Source organism: Passer montanus, unplaced genomic scaffold (genome assembly GCF_014805655.1).
Source record: "Passer montanus isolate IOZ18808 unplaced genomic scaffold, ASM1480565v1 scaffold43, whole genome shotgun sequence".
In the NCBI taxonomy this organism is placed as follows: domain Eukaryota; kingdom Metazoa; phylum Chordata; class Aves; order Passeriformes; family Passeridae; genus Passer; species Passer montanus.
In genome coordinates, this window is record NW_024369151.1 from 6,455,022 (window position 1) to 6,470,326 (window position 15,305).

At 43.9% G+C, this 15,305-nt stretch overlaps 1 protein-coding gene across 2 annotated transcripts in view; it reads left to right on the forward strand.

Annotated features, from left to right (window-relative positions):
• ABL1 (ABL proto-oncogene 1, non-receptor tyrosine kinase) overlaps window positions 1-15,305 on the forward strand; it is a 77,860-nt gene that overhangs the window by 21,738 nt on the left and 40,817 nt on the right. Inside the window, exon 2 of one of the 2 annotated variants that reach the window (XM_039720028.1) lies at window positions 7,053-7,118. The exons of the other annotated variant lie outside the window; for it this stretch is intronic. Within the exon in view, the coding sequence (XP_039575962.1) occupies window positions 7,053-7,118 (66 nt within the window). The remainder of the gene's footprint in view (window positions 1-7,052; window positions 7,119-15,305) is intronic. 2 annotated transcript variants of the gene reach the window in all.

Here is a 15,305-nt window from a genome sequence, read left to right on the forward strand (position 1 = left end):
TAACTTGGCTGCTCCATCCCCACCCCCTGTCCTGGCTGGTTCATGGTCAGGCTGGAGAACCGTGGTAACCCCAGAGCCAGGCCTGAGTCCTGCTTGACTGTGCCTGGAGACCAGCCTGGGGTCTGAGCCCACCATGGCACACAGGAGTGCTGGGACAGGAGGGGATGGCACCTGGAAAAGTCATCCTGTGACTAAACCTGCTGTCCCAGCGACACAGCCAAGCTTTAGACATGTGCAGTCATCACCATGCAATGATACTTAACCTTGTTAAGGGTAGGGTAACCTCTTCCAAAGTAATTTAAGCAGGAAAAGAAATCTGTAATGCTGGAGTAAGTGTAAATTACTGGGTTATGTGTCTGTACGTGTGACCTTTGGATTTTAGCAAAGTGTCTAACAGGCAAGACCTTTTGCTGTGAGTTTTCTTCTAGAGTGTGCTCATCAGGCTGAGAACAGCTGCTGGTACGAGATATAATTAAGGTTTAATTGGAGATGTCCATTAGGAGAATAGAGTGGGGAACACTGGGAGAAAATAAAGAGAATAAACTGTGAAGGTTGAAAAGAAGAAGAAAGTTTAAAGAATACTAAACTGAGAAATGGGAGCTGATGCAATATTGGTGCACTGGAGGAGAAAAAGAAAAGGCTGAGGAGCCACACTGGAGCCAGAGGGCATTAGAACAGCTGAGCTGGCAGAGCAGATCTCAGAAGGACAGTCGCCTGAATTATTCTGGGATGGAAGAGAAGAGGAGCTGAGGAAGATCAGGGCATGAATTTGAAGAGCTTGGAAGTGAAAATAAGTGGGTTTTAGATGGCAGAAGTATAAATGTTGAAGGGCAGGAGGCCTGTTGGGGTGAAACGATGAAGTGGAAGGTTTTTGCTGGAGGGCCCGCAGTTCTTGGGGAATGGATTGTAATGGTTCTGCCCCAGTGGATGGGAGTGGGTGTTGAATTACTAGCACAATGCATTTTCTTCAAAATATCATTGTTAATCTCTCTTAGTGTCAGTGCTGTGTTCAAATAGGAGTTTACTGCCCTTGTTTTTGTCTTGTCAGTGTTTCAGAGGGGGTTGTTTATGTCAAGCACATTGGCAGTGGCACAAGAGAGGTGAATTGCTCTCCCAGTGGTTGATGTCCCTGGTGCTGCTCTGGGACAACACCCCCAAACACCATAAATTAAAAACTCTGCAGCCAATCCAATGCTCCAGAGCTCTGTTTAGCAGAACAGTTTATCCTGGTGGAATTTTGGGGGTGAGAAAACCTCAGGGTGTACTCCCTACCTCCCTTGTGGCTCTGCAGGATCAGAGGCATCAGGGAATGCATTGGATTGTCCTTGGCTGTGCAGGAAGTCCAGAATGGCTGCATTGAAGGCTGATGGCCATTATGGATTGCCTGGGACGTTTCACCCTATGAATTTAGCCAAAATGAAACTAGTTCCTTTAAACAAAATATTTAGGCAGGCTCTATTTAAACATCCCCTGCAGTTTCCTTTCTTTTATATTGCTTGCCTAAGTAAGTTTGAAATTCTGCTGTTGAGAATGGAAAACTCCACAGTGGCAGTTTCCAGTGAATTTTCTAATTGTGAGCATGTGCACTCAGTGCCTTCAGATCTTCATCGTGCCCTTTAGCAGGGTTGCTTCAAACTCTTTATGGAGGGAAGTGCCTTTTCCTAAGAACCGGGGAATGTTTGAAATGTTGAGAACAGATTTAGTATCTTTTGATGAGAAGGTTAGTCTGGTGCTTAGAGCAAAGTCCTGGGAGCTGTAAAAGTGCAGGGCTATTACGCCAGCGGAGCCAACTGACTTTCCTCTCTGTATGACCTCCAGCAAGTCCTCAGACCTCTTTGCATATCATTCAACCCAGCTGGAAAACCTAAGTAAACAGCAGGAACCTTGCTTCAAGCCAGAAGCCTCAACTGACTGAGTTATTCTGGGGAATTGGAGTAAGTCGTGAATTAGAATCAGGTAAACAGCATGTAGATTGGATTGCTTTAAAGAGAAAATAATTTTGTAAATGTCCAAAACCACTTTAATTTGGCTTAGTTTGAATGGGTGGAGTGATTGCTTTGTCCTACTTTACAGTAAAGGGGGGAAAAAATCTACTTGCAGTTTCTGTTTTCATCAGACTGTTTACAGAGTCTGTAGAAATCGAGTTAATCAATATTTCTATTAGACACCTCTTTGGGCCCTATGCCACATGCACACATTTTTAAACCCTTCAATCTTGTATCATTTATGGAGATGGTATTGTCAGAAATAGTACTGTAAATAATTTATTCTGCTGCCAGTGCTTTTCTAAAGGTCTCTAGGCATGAGGCAAGATTTCCTCCAGGAGCTGTAAAGCCTCCAGATCAGTTTGCTGTGGCAGAAGGATTTATTTTTTTGAGAGAGACAAGAAGGATGGTGGAAATGATGAGTTATTTCAGGGAGTGGCTCACAGCTGTTTCTTTTTGCATCATTTTTGGGATCTAGAGTACAGCAATTAGTAAAGTGGGATCGTTGTTTTGTGGGTTCTTGGGACGAGTTGGGTTCCTTGGTGCTCCCAACCTCCTGAATCCACAGATGTGTTTGTGTGTGTCAGTCCCTGGAGTGTGGGAATGATGGGTCCCTGTGGCTGTGCCAGTTGGAAGCAGCCAAGGGGCAGCTGAATCCACCTGTGCTCAGCCCTGGCACGGGGGTGTGTTGTGCTGTAACAAATCCCAGGCTGCACACCGTGCTTTTCACTGCATTGCACAGCTACTGCAGAGGCACAGAGACTCCAGCTTGCAGATTTGATGTTTTCCTCTCTCAGGTGATGCTGTTTTTAACAACACTGTCAGTTGCAGAAGAAATGTGGCACTGTCTTCTCTTTGTACTCTTGAGAGCAATTCCTTTGAGGGTGGCTGCTGAATCCAGGCCCATTGCAGCTGGACATGCCAGCCTGGAACAGAAGATGGAAACCTGTCAAACTTCTGTAACTTCTGAGAGACTGGAAACTTTGTTGATTGAACAGAAAACCCTATAACAGGCCTGTGTAAACAGCTGTGTGTTGGGAGGCTTGCAAGAAAGTCACTACCTCCAATTCTGAAGAGAAAACCCTATAGCAGGCCTAAGTAAACATCAGCTGTGTGTTGGGAGGCTTGCAAGAAAGTCACTACCTCCAATTTACACCTGAAAATCTTCCTAGGTCTTTAACACTGTTTTGGATTTCTGGGTAATGAGTAGAGAGTGCAAAGAAAATTCCAGGTACACTTACTTGGTTTACTTCCCAAATAAACTAGAAGGCAAATTTCTAACAGGAAAGCAGGCACAGGTAGCCTAAATTATCTCCAAGCTTCAGGGCTTGATGACCCTTATGGGTCCCTTCCAATCCAGAATATTCTGTGATTTGCTGCAGGTTTAGACCCAGAGAGCTGATGTAGCTTTAATGATGGCGCATCAAAGCTCTTCCTAAAGCACTGACAGCAGTTGTCAAGAGACTACTTGGGCATCACGTGCTCCATTATTGTGCTCTTATGATCTCTGCTCTCTGGATATAATCTGTATATAAGCAGTAACCCACAGATTGGTTGTTGTTGATGTAAATCTTGGTGGTTCCTGGCAATGCCCTTCCCTGTCTTCACTCACCTTCAGTTACACATAGAGAAATCAACATCTCCAAATGAATTAAGATTAAAGGCAATTTAAAAGAGAAACTGTGGCCTTTTGCTTGGAGGAGTAACAAAAACACAGCCTGGCTACTGTTGTAGTGCAGATGGCTACTTACAGTTATGGGATGAAACAAATCGATCCTGTATTTCCTGTATGGATCACAACGTGCCTGATGCAGCTGAGGAGTCTCCCTCCCTGTGGGTGCAATGGTAATGCAGTTTGCTAACAGCTCCACCAGCCAGGCTCCAGCTTGATTAATAGATGAATCCTCAAATGCCTGCTTTGCCTAGATGTATGTACTCTTAAAAATTGCCTTTTTGTAGTGCTTTGGGAAAACACTAAGTATAATAGTTAAAAATAACTTGTATTACTTCATGTCAGGTATAAAACATTGCGTTTTGACTCAAACTGTAGATTAAAGTGGGAGGCTGTGTCTTTGCTTCTTTTTGTTTTACAGCCCCCAAGGTGGCTGTTTCACATGAAACAGTGTCATCAGGCTTTGTTGTCAGTGATTTTTGTGCTTCAAAGGAAAGAATGAAAAACTGAATCTACCAGTTTTTGTACTGACAGAACAAACCTCGCAGTATTTGAAGTTTCCTTCCCAGATAATTTTTATTTTTTTCCATGGCTTATTTTGGTTTAGTTGCACGATCTACCCTGACACGTCTCTCAGTGTGCTGAGATGTCTTGGGACAGTGGATTTTTGGTTGTCTTGCTCCAGCTGATGGTGTGTTTGCAGCTCTGCTGACCTCGTGCAGCCGTTCGGAGCTCTGCCACTTGGTGACAGTCTTTTAAAATAAAATCATCACCACTAAAGGGGAGGCTTGAGCTGACCAGAGTGTGTTTCTCCACAGCAAAGCTCAGAGTAAAGAAGGCTGGCCTACAGGGATTTGTTTGCATGTGAAGTAAAGTGCAGGGATTCAGCTCCTCAATACCAGTTTACTCTAAATACCAGGTTATCACTTCTAATTATATCACTCCCTGGAATATCATGTGCTGGTAGGATTTTGTTGTGGAGCAGTAGATGGCAGGTCTCCATCACTGCAGTGTGTCTCAGATTGTCACCAGGGGTGACACATATCCACACCTTGTGTTCACACCTTGTGAGCAGCCTCTAAAAGGCTGTTCAGGCTGTGCTGCTCATCTTTCCGTGGAAAGGCACAATCCTGGTGCTGGTGAGGTTTTTGCTAATTTATTCGGGACAGTGAATCTGTTAGCTGGACTTTTTTCAAGTGAAGAAAATATGTTTCATGCAGGTTTCCTGCATAGTGTCTGCGTGGTAGCTGGTCCATGCCTAATAGCTTGCAGCCAAATTTAATCCAGGAATGGAGGGAGAAGCGGGGAAAGCTCATGTGTCGATCTTCCTGCACAGTAGAAGCTCAGATGAGCATTTATGTTGTACTGGACTAACCACAGAATATCTTCATTGAATCATTCCGCTTTATTTTCTCTTTCCATTCAAATCTGGCAAAGTTCTCCCAGAAAGTCAGAGCAGTAGAATAAAATAAAAAATTAAATTCGCTCTTTTTGTGCTGCTCTGTGGCAACACTGCCTGTTGAAACATTCATGAATCCATCTAGTATTAAGCTATTTTAGTGGATTTCATGCTGCTGGTGCCAGGAGAACCTTTCTAGTCCTGAAGCAAATCAGTAATCTCAAGAATTTGGGATCAATTTTCTTGGGTTCTGAAATCTGGTGTGCTGCAAAGTGAGATAATTTGTGCTGTGTTCAGTTCAGTGCAGAATTGTGGAAGTACCCAGTAAAGTCAAAGCACTAGTGCTTTTCACAGAATTATGGAATTGTTGAGGTTGGAAAAGTCTTCCAAGATCAAGTGCAGCCGTTAACCCTGTGCTGTCAAGACCACAACTAAACCATGTCCCTTCTAATGGTTCTTTTATTAATTTGCAGCTATATCTCAGGATTATAAAACAGGCAGAAAACCTGGTGAAGGCCAATTTCCACTAGAATAAACCCACTTAATGGGGTTGCTGAAGGCAACAGAGATTTTGACATTGGGCCTGCTCCTCACCTAATGCAAACTTCGATTAAAACTTTACAGTGTTTCGATTAAACATTAAAGTAGAAGTTTCCTTATTATATTTTACTTGTTTCTTAAATTCCCAGGGTGGGAACATTGGTGTTACAGAAAACGTTTTTCCATTTTCAGCACCATGATACCACAGAGCTGTGTAACTGCAGGTACTTGCACAGCACTGGCTGATTTTGACATTGGGCCTGCTCTTCACCTAATGCAAAACTTCGATTAAAACTTGGCAGCGTTTTGATGAAACATTAAAGAAGAAGTTTATTATATTTTGCTTGTTTCTTAAATTCCCAGGGTGGGAACATTGGTGTTACAGAAAACGTTTTTCCATTTTCAGCACCATGATACTTCTGAGCTGTGTGACTGCAGGTACTCGCACAGCACTGGCTGGGTGAGCAGGATTCCCCTTAGCAGAGGGCAGGTGAGCAGGACAAATCAGACTTGTGGAACCACAACAGCAATCCCCTTATGCTTCCATCTTGCTCAGCTCCAGACAAAAAGTCATTCCCAAGACAAACTGTGAGGGATACTTGTTTTTGTGCAACCTGAGCTGCAGCAGCCTGTCCGGGTGGTGTGGGTGTCTGCTGTCTGTCTGACACAGGAGGACAGCAGTCTCTCTAAGCCGTCTTTCTGTCTCCAGCAGCAGCAGATCCTCTGTCTGGGCAGAGGATCCTGTCTGCAGTGCTGCCTCAGCTGCTGCTTTCAGACAGCCTCAGCTCTTCTCATTCTTAATGGTCTGGAGAGGATGGAAGTGGGAGGAGGGGGCAGAAATCCTCTGTATTCGTAATTTTGACATGGCATCAATGGTAAAGCTTGGTTTTTATGCTCTGTGTTTAAGGCAGGGCATGGTTCCCTTCTGTAAATTCTCTAATGCAAAGAGAAACACTCAGAAAATACATCTTACTGCCGGTGTAGGATGCTTTAGGGTTACCTTGCTAAGCTCCGAGTTTCCAACATAAAACAGTGTATTTCTGAGAGCTGTGGATCAGCAGCACCAAGGGTCTGATCTTCTGTCAGTAGGCTGGTATCTGGTTTTGGATTGTGTAAGTAATTAGTTTGGGACACATGGCACAGAACTATAGCCAGAGGACAATATACTGGATTATTTAGATAGCTTGATGTGCCAGGGAGATGAATTTTGTCTCCATTCCTTTCAATCTCACTCATGCACTGGAGGAGCAGGGAGCAGCTTCAGCAGCTCAAAGCTGGCCTGCTCCAGCTGCCCCAGAAGAGCTCTTGGTTGTGTCAACACTGGAGACTCAACTCTCTTGGAACCCAGGTCATGAAGGATAGCATGAAGCCGTTTTTTCTGAGTTCTCTCCCTTTTCTGCAATTCCTGAAATATTAATCAGCCTTTTTGAAATAACTGCCATTGTTTTCCAACCAGGGGTGTCTGTGAAGCAGTGCTCCATCGCTGGCCATGATGACACTGCTTGGCACGAGCGGCTGCCAGGTGAGTGAAAGTTGATCTGGAGCTGTGGAGAGAGTGGAAATAATGTGGCCTGGGACATGTGTATGCAATTTGTGCAGATGATTCAAGGGAGAGCCATGGCAACTGAGATAAACAGAGGGAAAGATACTGGAAAACCAGCAGTGGCTTCATTTTAATAGCACAGCCTTGATTCCAGACAGCTCAGATGTTTACTAGAAGAGCTTCATCTTCCTGCATCTCTTCCTCCCCACCACCCCCATTGCTCTGCATGCACTTAGTCATGAGATCAGATGGCTGCTTGGATGAAGCACTGCAGGCCAAATTCCACTGTTTCTACTTGAGCAAAAAAAGCCATTGCCTGTCTTCAAATATGGGCTGCAGAATTTGTCTCCCTGTTTGCACAGCCATGATTCAAAGCACCCTCATAAAAACGCATCTTAGAGCTTCCCATGGAACAAAATGAACTTCCTGGAAAGCGTTGTGGATTATTTGGCCTAGTGCTGAGCTTAGATGTGCTTTTGCTAGAGGTAAAATTATTGGGGCAAGCTCAAAGCCTGTGCTGCCTAAAGGTAAAGGCTAGAATGGAAAGAGTAGAGCGGAGCACACCAGGATTGAAGCACACCACCGCTGCTCTTCCCGTGTGAAGTCAGAGCGAAGCTGGCCGATCCGTGGCTGTTGAATAACAAACAGCTCTGGAGAAGATCAAGTCCAACTCCCATGCCAGGGCTCCGTGGCGTGCTTGGCAGCGGGGCCGTGCTGGTGTGTGGGCTTTGGGCAGGAGAAACCTCAGGCTGCAAGTGGAAGCAGCCCAGCGAGAGCAGCAGGCGCCGGGCGCTGTTCCGCCGGGAGAGGGTTGGGAACGAGGACCCGAGCTCTGTCTCCAAGTAAACGATCCTGTGCTTGCTGCCCTGGGTTGTGTAATCTGGCATAGGGCTGCACTTTGGGTATGCTTATCCCAAATTCACCCCCCAGGGGAGCTGCTGGTGATTCACCTCTCTGAATCATAATTCCTGACGCTTTTCTAATCGCCGTGCTTAATGTGTCCCTGGTTCGCGGGCTGCCAATCCAATCTGATTGGAAGAAAAGAGTTTTCAAGCAGTTTAAAAGTTTGCCAGTTTCCTACACCAATGTATTAATCCCACGTCAAGACTCTGGCTCGTTTCTTTTCCTCTGTTGCTTTAAGAGTGAACCAGAAGACACAAAAAAATTAGAGAAATAAATTTAGTTAGCTGTAGAAATGTGATAAATGAGCAGTAATTTGATTGTGAGCAAAAGCATTCCTTGTATGCAGTTTTCAGTTCACAGTTTGTAAAACAGAGTGTCTTTGCCTGTTTAGAAAATCTGCTCTTTTTGTAAGAACTGGCAGGATCCTCTTCCTCTCTTTCCAAGACGGTGCAAATACTAATTAAAAAATCTATATCTAAATAAAGTTGTTTGCATACATTAACACTAGATATCTTTTTCACATATGGTTCAACATAAAATTCCCAATTCTGCCCAGAGAATGTGAAGCTTTGTATGCCTTTTTATGAACGACTGACAATAAGGATTAAAGCAAGTTTTGCTTTAAACCTTGTTTTGGAGTAGGAATGGAGTCAGGGCACTGATTTCTGAACTCTTGGCCTATGTGAAGCCATCCTGCACTTTTTAGCATCTACACTCTCTGTCCTGCTGCCTGCTCTTCTCCTGGTGCCTCCAACTCCTCCTCATGTGCTCCATATTCTTGGTTTCAGATATTGCAGTGATTGTGATAACACTTGCTACTCTGCAGTGTGAGGGAATTAATGTTAGGTGCTCCCTGTGAGGCAGGAGTCAGGAACCCTCTGCTAGCAAAAGGCTTTTGCCTTTCTGCCCTAGAGAGTGAAGTGTGAACAGGTTTGTCTTAGACATTTATCTTCCTTTACTTGGCTGGAATGGAATGAGCAGGCTCTCCAGCAAGGAGGCCTTTTCCCTAGGATGTGTGTCACCAGCATTAGTGGAGATGATAAAACAAGACACTCGTCTTTCTCTCTGAATGTTCTCCACTTCATTATTTACTTTTACATTTTTATGTCACTTCCAGTTCTCTTATCATGGTGAAATCTTTCAAAGAGGATAAAAGCTGAAGACTACAAGCAGAAACTAGAATTTTTCAGCTGCCTTTGCTATCAAGCTGCAAACATCAGTCAGAAGCCCAGTGTTTATTTTGCTTTTGTTACCATTCCTGTATGAAAAAAAAAAGTACATAAAAGGGCTGTTTGCTGACTTGCAGTAATTGGGAGAACACAAAGAGCTGAGTGAAGGGATTCAGAAGGAAGAGAAACAGAGTTCAGTTTTGAGTCATGGAGAATGCTTTTCCCAATCCAGTGTTTTTTGCATGCATGTCTCCCCATGGTGGTTTCAGGTCTCTTCACAGAGTCCCACGAGCACGTGTGTTTAACCTGTTGCAGTGTTCCCTTAACATTCCCTCCTGGAACAGATTTTCTCTTCTTTTACCTGCCTGCCCTCGCTGGGAAGACAAAACTGAGAAACTGGGAATCAGTCACTTGGAAAATTTAGTGTGAAAAATTGGAAAATTTAGTGTGATTTGGAATTTTGAAGGTGCTTTAAAAAGGGTGCAGCTTGAGAGCAGAGGTTTGCACTCAATTGTAGAGCTGGAACTACAATCCCTTGGGAATAGGGGCAGAGCTGGATGGGTCAGAGGAAGTGGTGGACCAGTGCTCGTAGGTGTTCTGTCAGGACCAAAATATTTTCCACAGGATTCAGAGTGGAAACTTAAGCTTTCCTAGAAGTATTCCCGGGAAGAAGTGGTGCCAGTGATTAATCTGTTTGCAATAAGGATAGGAACTGAAGTTTGCCCCCTGCTTCATGGGGTGATGCCTAATCAGTAAGAACACCTAATTTCCATGGTTCTTTGGTGGCCACTTTCTGCCTGGAAATGTTTGGAGCCTGTTTTGAAGCTGTGCAGAGGAGCATGCTTGCGTCATCCAGAAAATGCAGTGAGTCAGTGGAGTCCTGAGGGAGCTGTAACGGCTCAAACAGAAACTTGGAAAATGAAATGGGGATGGATTTAAAGATACAGCATTTGTGGCTGCTGCTCTGTTTAGAGATGGTCTGCACTCATCAGAGGCATTGGTGAGGAAGGGGTTCAGGAAGGACTTTGCTGCTGTGAAATACAAGTGGAGCTTTATGAGTGATCCACCCGGGACAGGGTGTGGAACTGGAAGAGGGTGTTAGGCAAGTTCTCCTTGTCATTATGCTCAGTAATTTGGTATTCAGAGAATCTCCATGAATTCTTCATTGATATGTGTATTTTGGTATGTTAATGAATAACTTATGGGGATGGACAGGAAGGAAGGTGGGGGCAGCCTCTTGGTTTGGCCCCCACTCCTTTTCCTTAACGTTTTCAACCGCCTTCAGATTTGGGATGGTTTCCACAGCATTATGAGCTGTGTGCTGCTGCAGTGCAGCTGTGTTGGATTGCTCTTGGCCCAGGAGATGCCCCAGGTCCCGTCACAGAATCCAGTGTGGCCTGGACGTGCCCAGGTCCTCTCTGGGCTGTGTCACCACCGTGGGGAGGTTTGCTGTCAGTGCATGCTGCTCTTTCTCCTTGTGTCCACCACAGCTAGACAAAGTGGGTGTGGGATCCCTCCTTCCTCCAAACCCAGCAGTGATCCACAGCAGGACATTCAGAGATGAGGTGCACTCTCCTTAAAATGCTTTCAGTTCCTGTCGTAGATGAAATAGCCGAGGTCTGTCATGGTACCATTGGTGTGTTGGTTGTTTTATTTGAAAGCTTTCAGGGGTGTGAACCACTGCAGTGTTTGTGTGCCTCAAACTCACAGATTAATTCATCTTTATGGTCTATTTCTTGAGGGAAATAGTACAAAAAAAAGAGGGAAAGTGGCCTAGCAGTGAAGTCAAAGACAGTGTCTTGTGCTTATATATTTCCTAATGGTTCTGCTTCAGAATTGAGAGCCCATTTTCCTCATTTACCAGACCAGCAGAACAAGGCTGTTCCTCCCAGCAGAGGTAGTAAAGCACAGCAAAAAATCCTGAAAAATCTCCCCTCCAGGCAGGCTCTTTCCTTGCTGGGAGAGTAACTTGAGGTGCTGAACTTTGTTGGTTTATCTGAGCAGGGCAGGGTAAGAGCATCAAAGTGAGCTGGCTCTTTACAGGTAAGATGAACCTCCAGAGTAACTTTTCTGTAAATAAAAGAACGAGTTTCTGGAGAGCCAAGAATGAAGAAAAACGAGAAAACATGGCTTTTCCCATTCATTTGGGTTTTGTTGAGCAAGGGCAGCTCAGTCCCTGGGCTCCCTTCAGAGCTATTCTGACACTTTATTATCAAGAACACAGAAGCATTGTGTGACTGTGATGTGTATGCACCTCAGCACTTCAGTTTAGCTGTTTTATTCAGACCAGGAAAGCTTCATTAGTTCATGCTGATTGAGGAGTGATATGGTTCCCAGCCATCCTAATGCAAATTGATGACTCATTTATATCTTTAAAGTTGAATTTAAATTTCTATAAAATTTTAGACTTAGGCAAGTAATTGCATTACAGTTTTGTGGCTTGTGTGAAAAATCTATTTTTTTTTTTTTACACCTAAAGCCATACTTCAAACCTGTCACCTCATTCCCAGAAAGCAAAGCTATTTCATTACATCATAGCTTTGCAATTTGCCTTCTGATAACTGGCATATACATTTATGTTGGATCCATTAAATGCTTGTCCACTCAAAGAGCTGGCAGGCATTAACATGTTAGCATGTAAATATTAATTAAAAAAAAATTACAAATTGGTATTCTTTTGGCCTTCTTGCTGGCAATTTTGTTGAAAATAAATGAATCGTCGTTTTCCCTTCCATCATCATCCTTCTTGGTTTCCAGAAAAAATGATTAATGAGCTTTAGCCTTTGCAGCTGCAACATTTGATTGCAGAGTGACTTCACTAGTGATGAATACGGAAATATTTCTGCAGTTAATTGGATGTTATCAAATCCACAGCAGGTGAGTAAGACCATACTCAGATGTAGTTGTTGCAATGTGCAAGGTCTTTGAGGGCAGGTTTTCCCTCGTGGCACTTTATCCTTTTGTATAGTGATACCAGTTCACACTTTCTATTAAATAAATAATTGAGGAGCTTAATTTTCAAGATTTGCTCAATTCCCTTTGCTTTGGAGGAGCTTAGTGCCCAAGAACTGCTCCATTCCCTTTGCTTTGAGGCACTGAGGTTCCCCTGCTGCTCTGATTAAAGTTAAGTTTCAGATAAGTTGGATGGATTTAGGGTGGGAAAGGATCGACATGTATTTGAAATAGTACAATGTGTCAGTCTCATACAAGATGCCCATTTATAGGTTGCACATAAATGTTGAATATTTTAGCTTAGTATTTATCCTTAGCAATGGTCAACCATCTTTGAATCCCCTGAGTTCCAGCACTAGTGCTCTGTGCTGAAATTACTTAAAACACATCTTTCATGGCTCTGCAGCTTTAAATTGCCTTATTTTTCCTTCTCCGAGCCTCTTCTGTCACCTCTGTTTTGCCAGCAAGTCTTGTGCAAGCAGCATCCCTTGTGATTCACATCAAATGACTGTCTGGCAGCAGGACGAGGACCCTCCTGTGGGGAGCAATCCAAGGGCAGACCCCCACCCTGGAGCCCTTCCTGCTTGTGGAGAGGATGCTCTGTCCATGGCATTGAGCAAACCTTCCTCCCAGCACCCTGGGAGAGGGAGCATCAGGATTAACAGGAATATTTTCTTGGCACCAACAGCTTGGGAGCTGCGGAGTTAAATTCCTCCTTCAAGCTTTGCCCCCTTGGTAACACCTCCAACACACTGATTATTCATGTTAAAAACAAAAACAACAAAGGGATAATTGCCCAAATTTTGTAAAATGGCTATTTCTGCACATTCAGCCTCAGATGGCGTTTGACCCTTAATACATATGGTTTCACTTAATGTATTTTGTTTAAACAATCCCTGTTCCTGGAAGTGGTTTCAGAATAGGCTGTTCCTCATTGCTGTTCATGTTTGCTTTTTCTTATGATATTATAAGAAGCTTGAAGAGAGTGGATTCAGAAAAGGGCAGTAATCAGTGTTCACAGGCATTTGTGGAAGCCTTTGTATTTTCCAATTATTACGATGTTGACTCCTCAAGCTTTCAAGACTGAAGTGGTTTGGAGCACTTTTGTCCTCAGGCTGTCGAGCTCCCTGAGCTTCTGTTGCTCCTCTGTCTGTGCTGAGAGACCCCAGGGAGTGCCAGCACATTTCTGTGGAACAGCTTTTCATCAGGGATACCTGGTTTTCCTCCCAGGATAGGCTTCTTGGTGCTCCAACACATGAAAACCTCCTTTCTTTTGGATGCAAACAAAGTGTTTCTGTGCAAGGGGAGAAAAAAATTGTCTGTTGTGCTTGGAACTATCTCCTTTTCATGTCTGTCAGAATTTCTGCGTGTGCAGACATTTCACAGGTGGTGCAGGGTGTGTTGGTGATACTGAGCACACCCTGAGTGAGCTGTGAGAAGCCTCCCTCAGATTTGAATTCAGGAGTCTTAAAATCCTGCCCTGTGCCATAGCCACGAGAGGCAGCCCCACTTGATGGAAAGAATGTGAGTGCCTTGAAGTACATGAGAAGTGTGGTTTCCAACTGGAAGTTGGTGTGTTGGGTGTGTTGCTGAATGTTTCATATTCCTGTAGTACCTCCTAGCAGTGGGTCCTGATTTGTAGTTTGAAGGTTCGTAGTAGTTATATTTGGAAAAAAAAATGGAGATGCCAACTCAGGTAATTTATCCACAGTGATTGGAGAAATCTAAAGAAGAGCTGGAAATAAAATTATGGCATGTCTGTTCATATGATGAAGCAGAATAGTTAATTTTCCCTTATTTTATTCCCTATAAATACTTAATTTTCCCATATTTTCCCTTATTTATTTTTCCCTAAAATTAGTTTTTTCTTAAAACCCAGGCCCTGCTTGGGGGGTTGACAGTGTAAGCAGAAGTGACCCAAGCTATCATTCAGGTCTTTCCAAAACAATAACCTGCTAATACTCCCAGTGACCTTGTGATGTCCTTTATAAACACTTGAGGTAGAATTAAAAAATGAGGGATCACATGGTCTGTGGAGTTTTTCCATTTTATATATGGTGTTTTACATGGCTTAAAATCCTTTTGTGTCACCTCCTCAATGTTCTCTATTGTCCATGCAGTGCCCTTGCTTCATCCCCCTTGACTCCAGAGCTGCTGAAGATTTCTAGTTCTGATTCTTTCTATGAATGTTCCTCTACTTTGAGATTAATTTTAAAATGGGTTCTCCTGGCACCCTGGCTGCTGTATGTGTGGGAGGGAGGGATTAGAAGAACACAGCAGCTCTTTCACCATCTGAAAATCCCCTGGTCACGCTGGACGTGCAAAGACTGAGCTGAACCTAGGAAGGGAGGAAATCAGGATGTGTGGCCTAACAAAAACCAGTTCATTGATTTTTGCTCTGGGTATTCCCACCTGATGGCAGTTCAAGCCAGAACCTTCCTTCTCTGATGTTCCAGGCTCACTATGTTTTAGTCTTTATTCTTGTAGTATCTGAATAGAACATCTCTCATTTGGCTGGGAAGGCAGAGGAGCTGGTGTATCGCTGGCATGAGACCTCACTATGGACTGGCAATCAATGAGAAACAGGAAAAGCTCTGAGTTAAATGACAGAGTTGTGCTATCTTCTGCCTGGAACTTCATGGAACAACCCTAGAATCAGGAGAGGCTTAGAGTGGAACTCCTTACTCCAGAAGGTTTCTCACCAAGCTGTGTTTTCTGGGACTGCTGTCTGTATTGCAGCACTGCTGCATATCTGGGCATCTGTCAGCTCTCTAGGAATTTGAGGCATTGCATTCCCTGATCCAGGCTGGAGTGCAGCCAGTTACTGGAGGCTGGATGAAGTACTTCCATTTCAGGTGGAAGCACATCTCCCAGCACAGAATAACTGTGGTGTGTTTGAGGGTCTCTGAATGATTGATGAACTCCATCTATAGCTGCTCCAGTTCTATATTCATATATTTATTTCTTTGGGATTTGTTTGTAGCTCTCTCAGTAGGAAAGGTTGATAAGATTAAGCTGTTTATACAACTCGTCAATACAGATGGTTTACTCAGTATTTTGAGTTAAGGAACAGCTTTGCTGGCCCCCTCATGATGCCAGCACTGTTATTTGTGTCAACATACACTGACGAGACTCTTGACAT